We start from the raw sequence: 7,845 nt of genomic DNA on the forward strand, positions 1-7,845 counted from the left end.
CACTTCAAAATTTTCCACTCAAAATTTAAGCAAATATTTTTATATGACATAATCATAAGGTATATGTACGCTATGTATCTTTATAGCAATTTGGTTGAAGCTAAAACTATTGTCAGGCCTTTGTATGGTGCATTTTATAAGGCCTTATATTAATCCCCTCCCACGATTATCCACGCCAATGCTCATCTCGTTAGCTTACAGAACACCACATAATGCTTTCAAATCACCCACAACATCCATCCCAAAACCTAACGTGCAAGGATGCATCAACAATGGCTTCGTCTAGTTTGGATTCTTTCTTACAAAACCTCACACGCCACTCTTGGCTTGTTTAGTCTCAATCCAGTACGGAGCTACAAGGTGACAAATTACACGTATGTCGTTCGTGAACAAATTGCTATCATTTGGGGACCCAAACAATTATACAATTGTCCTTTCTGCACCGAGTTTCTTCAACTTTTGGAACTAGAGATATACAAAACTGTCTTTGCACCAGTTCCTAACATTTTAAGACATCATGTCACAAGCTTTGGCTTTCCTTCATCAAACAGAAACCGACCGGAGGCTCATCTATCCATTTGGGCTCCATAAAGGCATTTTAGCTTAGCCACGACGCATAGTTCTTGAGCTCTTCCAAGACAAGTGAGCTCTCACACCATGCATCCTTCTTCTTCACAACTGAGACACCCCTTTTGTATATAAATATTCCCTCCATGAAAACCTTTTTCTCCTAGCATTTTTGAGAGCCAGCCATGGCAATCTTTGCCATACTATTTCTTGCTACTGGATTCATGGCGAGTACCAAGGCTCTTAGTAGGGCTGACTTCCCTAGTGGCTTTGTTTTTGGAACGGCTTCTTCAGCTTACCAGGTCCGAGTTTTCCTAGTAATCTCCTTTCCTATGCCCTTTACATCTACCATTCTTCTTTAAGGAAGGATCATATCTTTTTATGAATTGATTTTAGTTTGAAGGAGCTGTAAACGAAGGGAAAAGAGGAGACAGTATATGGGATACTTTCACAAGGAGACCAGGTATGATACTAGCACTTGCTGATCTTAGGGCGTATGAAGGATTTATCATAAATTTGAGGTGACCTTTTGAAGTTTATCATATCATCGGGCAGGAAGGATTTTGGATTTTAGCAATGCAGAAATAGCAGTCGATCAGTATCATCGATATAAGGTAAAACATAGAGAATATTTATGATGAACAGTCATTGATTTCTGCTCGGGTTACAACATGAACTCCTGAGAGTGGCTCCCTAGTTCCAGCATACTGTGGACAGTTATGTCTGGTCCAGGGAAATTTTCTTTTTCCAAAGAAAAAATAAAAAAAAGTTCCCCTGAGCCATCATCGTCGCCTTCACTATATTATCATCAAATCTACCACCAATACCACAGCTACCGTTATTACCTTTGCTGCAACTACCACTTCTTAAACAATAATTGACAATAGAAAATATGTTTATATTTTTCTAAAAAAACAAAAAAAATACAAAAATAAAATTTTTATTTTTTTTATTTTTCAAAATAGAAAAAGTGAAAGTAACGCCAACAACATGTTAGCTTTATGTTTAAACATTTCTTTCTCAAATTTTTTTCGGCCTATGTTGTCCATTGCTTGTATCATATGGTAGGAAACTAATAGTTTTATGATGAATAACTCTTTTTTATTTATAAGCATCAGCCAATGTGTTAGAGAGCCGATCACCTTTCCAAGTTGGTCAACTGTTTACTGAACTGGTTGGACTGGTGACTTGGAAAACTAACACGTATTTTGAAATCATCTCATTTGATGAGTACGTAATTCTCAACTTGTAAATCTCCAATAGATAGAAAATCTTAGACGTGTGAAGTTTTCCTTCCACCCAACATTCTAATTTTGCTTTTTTATATAATGTTTATTGTGATATATAGGTTTCTATCAAGGTGTAAGCATATCCTATAATAGTTAATCTTTCACATCATGGATGATCCAATAAAATCCTTCATCTTCTGCATGACTGGGTCTTGGTAATATAAAAATTGCTTAATATAGTAACTTTTGGTTTGCTTATTTGAGCAGCTAAGCAATTTATAAATGTAGCAACTTTTAGGTTGCTTATTTGATTGACTAAGCAATTCTGTCGTGTTATTCAAATAAATCCTTGTGTTGGGTGGTTAGATAGAATGACAGATAACTTGTAAAAGTTTATAAATAACATTAAGAAAAGAATTATTTGGTTTGGACGTTCATGGGCAGCCAGACCTCCGGTCGGTTCTCAATAGGAAGTTTCCATTGAGGTTGGCCTCATTGCATGGAAAACCACTACATTACTAAGTGTTCCAGTGATCAGGCAACACCAACCACAACAACCAGAATCTTTAATTTAATTCAAACATCCTTTTTTTTTTTGTATTAATCGGAGGGTAAAGCTAGATTTCAAACAGAAGAGTGTCACAGAGACTGATATTAATTTAATTCAAACTTCTACTGCAGCATATTTTGCAAATATTCAGAAGACTGATATTAATCAGGCCCTACTTGGTCCGGCAATCATTGTATTTTTAAATGACTTATGCAATGAGACACATGAGGAAGGATATCACAAGTTCTTAATTGCCTGAAAAAAATCAAAACTGAGCTAAATATAACTAAAGAAGAGTGTTGAGGCAACTAAATTGACTATATTTAATTCTTATAAATAGTTTGTATTTTCAGCAAAAAAAAGAGCTTTGAATGAACGAACAAAGGGGCATAGCACTTGTGTCCCTACAAGGATGGACCTTGAAGATCTTATCTGTAGATCTAGGTTTTATCTTGTCAACCCAACCTGCATACCTGAAGATAGCTATTGAAATTAATGTTATTATTTAAGTCGACTTCGGGCAATCTAGCAGGAGTCTCTGTAGTATAACTAGCTACCTATACCAAATTGGCCAAAGCTACAAACACTGCTCATTTCATAGGTTCAAACATTATGTTTATAGGTTTGCAAAATATTCAATTATACAAAGTAAAGTAACCCAAAGAGAATGATTCCATAAGATTCGTTGCTCTTATGGTATCTAGTTTCCATAACAAGATATAATTTACCCATAAACAAATTTCAAAAATGGCATTTGAACCTTGAATCTCTCTTAGACAAAGCCAGAAGATTCAGTACAAAGGATAATACTGTTCTTCTTAGCAAACAAGATAACATTGTTCTTTATTTTCTTGACGAAGCAAGTGATTTTAATAGATTTGGGCAGATAAGGATCTGCTTTCTTGCACTAATCAGCAATCATACAAGATGGATGCGGACATGGAAATGTGAAGCTTTTGATTTCTCCTGGTTATCTTGCTTCCCATTAGAACCAATAATTTGTCCTACTGAAATTTTCAGATCTTACTTACAATCATGAAGACCATTGCTAGACCTGAAAAAACTATTTACTTCTATGGATTGCTTAATATTACACTAGAGAGAATCTCACCCTTACTAGCATGTTAGGCTCACCATCCTCTTATTAATCTGTCAGTGACTACACTTGTCACTCCATCAAACAAATATATCAAATTGCAAAAACTTTAAATCCACCTCTCCAACTATCCGTTATACCATGCAAATAACTAAAATGTGGTTTTCACACTGAATGAAGCAGGAGAGAACTAATACATCAACACTAATCAGTGCAAACTCGATCATTCAATTCACTCCATAATTTAGATAAATTGGTGATTCTGAACTTTCCAAACAAGTCTAGCACTTGTGGCTCCTCCAAGTATCTTTCATTTGCCACACCCATTTATCATTATCTTTATATGTCAGTATGTAGATTTCTCAGTTGTGTATTATATGCAAACAAGCTGAATGATCTCCAATAATAATCTTAACTAGAAGCAGCCATCAAAATTCCTTTGTGAGGCATGTCATGTGTTATATATTCATGAAGCGAAAAATTACAATTATAAACAATTTCACTGGTACAGCAGAAATGAGCATGAGGAGAACAGTTACTATATTAGTTGACAAATGAGAAAAAGTATTACTTTACTGACACAACGATTTATACTGACCCAAATGCCCAGACTGATGCGGACCTGATGAAGGACATGGGAATGGATGCATACAGATTCTCAATCTCATGGTCCCGGATCTTCCCAAGTAATAAGAATTTGAGTTTATGTTTTCAGAAAAGCATCTTCATATTTCCAGCATACTGTGACATGCTTTGACCTTGGCAGATGGAACTGGGGAACCCAACCCAGAAGGAATTAGCCACTACAACAGTCTCATAGATGCTTTGTTAGAGAAAGGTCACTTTCAGAAGGTCTTTTACCTATAGTTTCTTGTGGAAGTTTAGGACTTCTAAATGTTCTCTCTTGTTTTCAGGATTACAACCATATGTTACTCTCTATCACTGGGACCTTCCGCAGTCTCTTGAAGATAGATATGATGGATGGCTGAGCAGACAGATAGTGTAAGAATGATAACTCAATAACCATTGGATCATTCAGATATGACAAATAAAATATATAAATATTGGTATCTCTCTGTATAATGCAGAGAAGATTTTGAGCATTATGCCTGTACTTGCTTTGAAGCTTTTGGGGATAGAGTAAAGCACTGGATCACCTTCAATGAACCTCATGGATTCTCAATTCAGGGTTACGACTTAGGCCTGCAAGCTCCAGGAAGGTGTTCTATACTATCTCATTTGCTATGCAGAAAGGGTAAATCATCAACTGAACCATACATTGTTGCTCACAATATCCTCTTATCACATGCTGCTGTGTTCCATACTTACAAGCGCCTCTTTAAGGTAAACCATTTTCTTGAATATAACTACACTTCCAGTTATGCAGAATAATCATAGAAAGAGAAGAAAGCATGTGTAATAATATGCAAATGGATATTTTAGGCAAAACAGGGTGGTTCTATCGGAATTGCTCTAGATTCCAAATGGTATGAACCAATATCTGATGCAGATGAGGACCATGATGCTGCTCACAGGGCAATGGACTTCGAATTAGGATGGTAATTTATTATGGTTTACTAACAGATACAATATTACACCTTTTTGATTGTGAGAATTAAAGGAGAAAATGGAAGCAGGTTCTTGGATCCCCTAATCTTTGGGCACTATCCTCGCTCAATGCAGAATATTGTAGGCAGTAGGCTGCCAAAAATTACAAGTGAGATGTCTAAGTCATTGGCTGGGACACTGGATTTTGTAGGCATAAACCACTACACCACATTATATGTGCGAAATGATCGAATCAGAATATGGAATCTTGTAATGGATGATGCTTCAACTGACGCGGGTGTGATCACAACTTGTAAGACCCACATAAAAAAAAGAACAATTTTATTTCTTTGCCTTCACTGAATATGCTTATTAATTAATTGTCACCTTGCAGCTTTCCGACATGGAGAGATGATTGGTGAAAAAGTATGTTGTAGCAACCATGCCAAACTTTCTATGACTTTTTTATTTAATGATGAAGCTACTAAGTATCAATTCAAGCTTTTTTCAGGCTGCGTCACATTGGCTGCACATAGTCCCATGGGGATTTCGCAAGCTAATGAGATACGTCAAGGAGAAGTATGGAAATCCATTAGTAATTATAACAGAAAATGGTAAGGCTTATCTTCCTGAGAAAAGAATAAATTTCTAACCAATGTGACAGAGGAAAAAAACTCACAGAACAGATTCTTTTTCACAGGTATGGATGACCTAAACAACCCATTTGCTACTCTAGACAAAGCGCTCGAGGATAACAAGAGGATACATTACCATAGAGACTATCTTTCTAATCTAAGCGCCGTCATAAGGTAAAATTTTAACTCTAATGAAGGGAATCATTGAGGCAGCTTTGGACTCTTAGAATGAAGTCATGGACAGAGCTACTTTCAGTAAATTGCTCAAGAAAAACTAAATAATGGGATTAAATTCTTAGGTCTTTGGTGGAAAGAGAAGAAAAAAAGGTGACAAGTGTTTAACCATCTACATGCAAAACTATTTTTTCTTGAATTCCTATTTGCAAAAAAAGAAACAACAGTGTTTTTCTTTTCTTACAACCTTCAGTCTCTTTGAAGAAATCTGATAAATTTTAAATGATTTAGGAGAAAAAACGAATAGCCCCCGTACAAGGATGAAAGAAATCAAAAAATTGTCATAAAACCTTTGATTGATTAAAATGTAACCAAAAAACAGTTTTTCAGACATATTTTGCCCACGATAATAACAGATAGGGCTACTTAGCAGCAGATTAAGTTTACCTTGATGCATCAAATTTATGTTCTTTGGACACTTAGGATGCTTAGGTTCCCAAGCAACACCAACTACATAACTAAAATGTCAGTTTACGCCAAAAAGATTCCAGTTTATATTATCTTTCTTATTGTGAATAGCTTCACTCATCAGCTACACCACTTCCCAGTTAATTGCACAATCAACCATTAAACAATGCAGGGAGGATGGCTGCGATGTACGTGGTTACTTCGTGTGGTCGCTACTCGATAACTGGGAATGGAACTCAGGCTACACTGTTCGATTTGGCCTCTATTTTGTTGATTACAGGAACAACCTTACAAGGATACCAAAAGCTTCTGCTAAATGGTTTAGACATTTTCTACAAAGACACTAATGTGTAATTCTGCTAAGCAAAATAATATGAGTTACAGTTCACAGTGACAACAGCACTTGCCATTTTAGGACATGTTGTAGGAGAACCACTAGTAAGCACTTTGTCATCTTCATCAAATTTTTTAATGTATTATCCATTCCATTAGTTATAAAATTTCAGAGTCTACGGTGATGCTCTATTTGTTTTAAAGGCTCAAAGTAGGTTACATCATTCCAGCATTATTATTAGCTCTAATTACAATATTAATGCTATAACCAAGAATTCTCCAAGTCCATATCACACAACTTGAATTAAGATACTAATAAAAATCTAATCTTTTTGCTTCCTATGGAACAAACATAGCATTATCATCCATGAAACTATGAATTATAGGAAATCTGGATTGGATTTATTTACACAACATCAAAGAATTTTAGGTGTTGAAGGGAAGAATACCGAATTAAATCTTCCTTTCAGAAACTAATCCTTCTGATCGCAAGCATTCGTTGCCACCGTCCTTCAAAATCCCATCTTGGATGCGAAAGTTCTCTATGAGATCCAGGGGTCGCCGAGGGCCGGCATATCGTCGAGGGCGGAGACCACGGCGTCGTGGGAGACGGCGCCGGAACTATGAAGTGGTCCATTGAGGGGTATCTCAGACGGTGGTGTGCTTTTGGGATGCGGAACGCATTAAACGACGTTCGGTCAGGGTTAGGGTTTGGGAATGTTTTACGACTAGGGCTTAGCGAGGTGCAGAAACAGAGTTGAGATAGACACATGGGAGGTCTTATGGGCAATTGTGATTCCTCAATTTAATTAATTTGTTTTAATAATTTTTAAATTCAACAGTAAAGATTGAAGTGAATTTTGCATTTAAAATCCATTAATTACTGAATTTGCAAAAAGATTAACATCTTTCTATAGAATAATATATACATTCGGGGTCCCTCCGCGAGCGGTAGGGTAACAAAAACTCCTTGTTGATCGGAGATATATTTTCTATCCATAAAATATTTTATTTGTAGCTTGCAATCCTTAAAACTACATCTTTAAGGTGAAAATACCAAAAATACTCCCATCGAGCACCTATTCAAGCCCATTCAAGTGATTCTTTTTTTCACTTAATGCAAAAAAGCAAAAAGAAGTTAATACGTGGTGGTAGACAACTCCACGGAATCATAATATCCATCATGGTTGATTCTTTTAGATGATTGTGCAGCAAGCCCCATCAAAAAAGCAAAAAATAGCAGTA

At 36.1% G+C, this 7,845-nt stretch overlaps 1 protein-coding gene and 1 long non-coding RNA gene across 3 annotated transcripts; one reads left to right on the plus strand and one right to left on the minus strand.

The window, feature by feature from the left end:
- The first annotated feature begins 425 nt into the window (after positions 1-425).
- LOC103706757 (putative beta-glucosidase 41) lies at positions 426-6,803 on the plus strand. 2 transcript variants are annotated; one of them, XM_008790967.4, is made up of 13 exons: positions 426-869; positions 964-1,030; positions 1,123-1,181; positions 4,053-4,128; positions 4,209-4,280; positions 4,357-4,444; positions 4,531-4,786; positions 4,886-5,001; positions 5,080-5,303; positions 5,385-5,416; positions 5,502-5,604; positions 5,691-5,799; positions 6,440-6,803. In XM_008790967.4, the coding sequence occupies exons 1-13, from the start codon at positions 753-755 to the stop codon at positions 6,612-6,614; spliced, it is 1,494 nt and encodes a 497-aa protein (XP_008789189.1). In that variant the 5' UTR covers positions 426-752; the 3' UTR covers positions 6,615-6,803. The 2 variants fall into 2 exon arrangements, with proteins under 2 accessions (XP_008789189.1, XP_008789190.1); XM_008790968.4 differs by lacking the exon at positions 1,123-1,181.
- On the minus strand, positions 4,095-7,419 carry LOC113462703. Its single transcript, XR_003385666.2, has 3 exons — positions 7,050-7,419; positions 4,304-4,427; positions 4,095-4,214 (listed from the first exon to the last, which is right to left on the minus strand). It is a non-coding gene; the product is annotated as an uncharacterized LOC113462703 (long non-coding RNA).
- Positions 7,420-7,845: the final 426 nt, after the last annotated feature.

This window comes from Phoenix dactylifera, chromosome 3 (assembly GCF_009389715.1).
Source record: "Phoenix dactylifera cultivar Barhee BC4 chromosome 3, palm_55x_up_171113_PBpolish2nd_filt_p, whole genome shotgun sequence".
Taxonomy (NCBI): domain Eukaryota; kingdom Viridiplantae; phylum Streptophyta; class Magnoliopsida; order Arecales; family Arecaceae; genus Phoenix; species Phoenix dactylifera.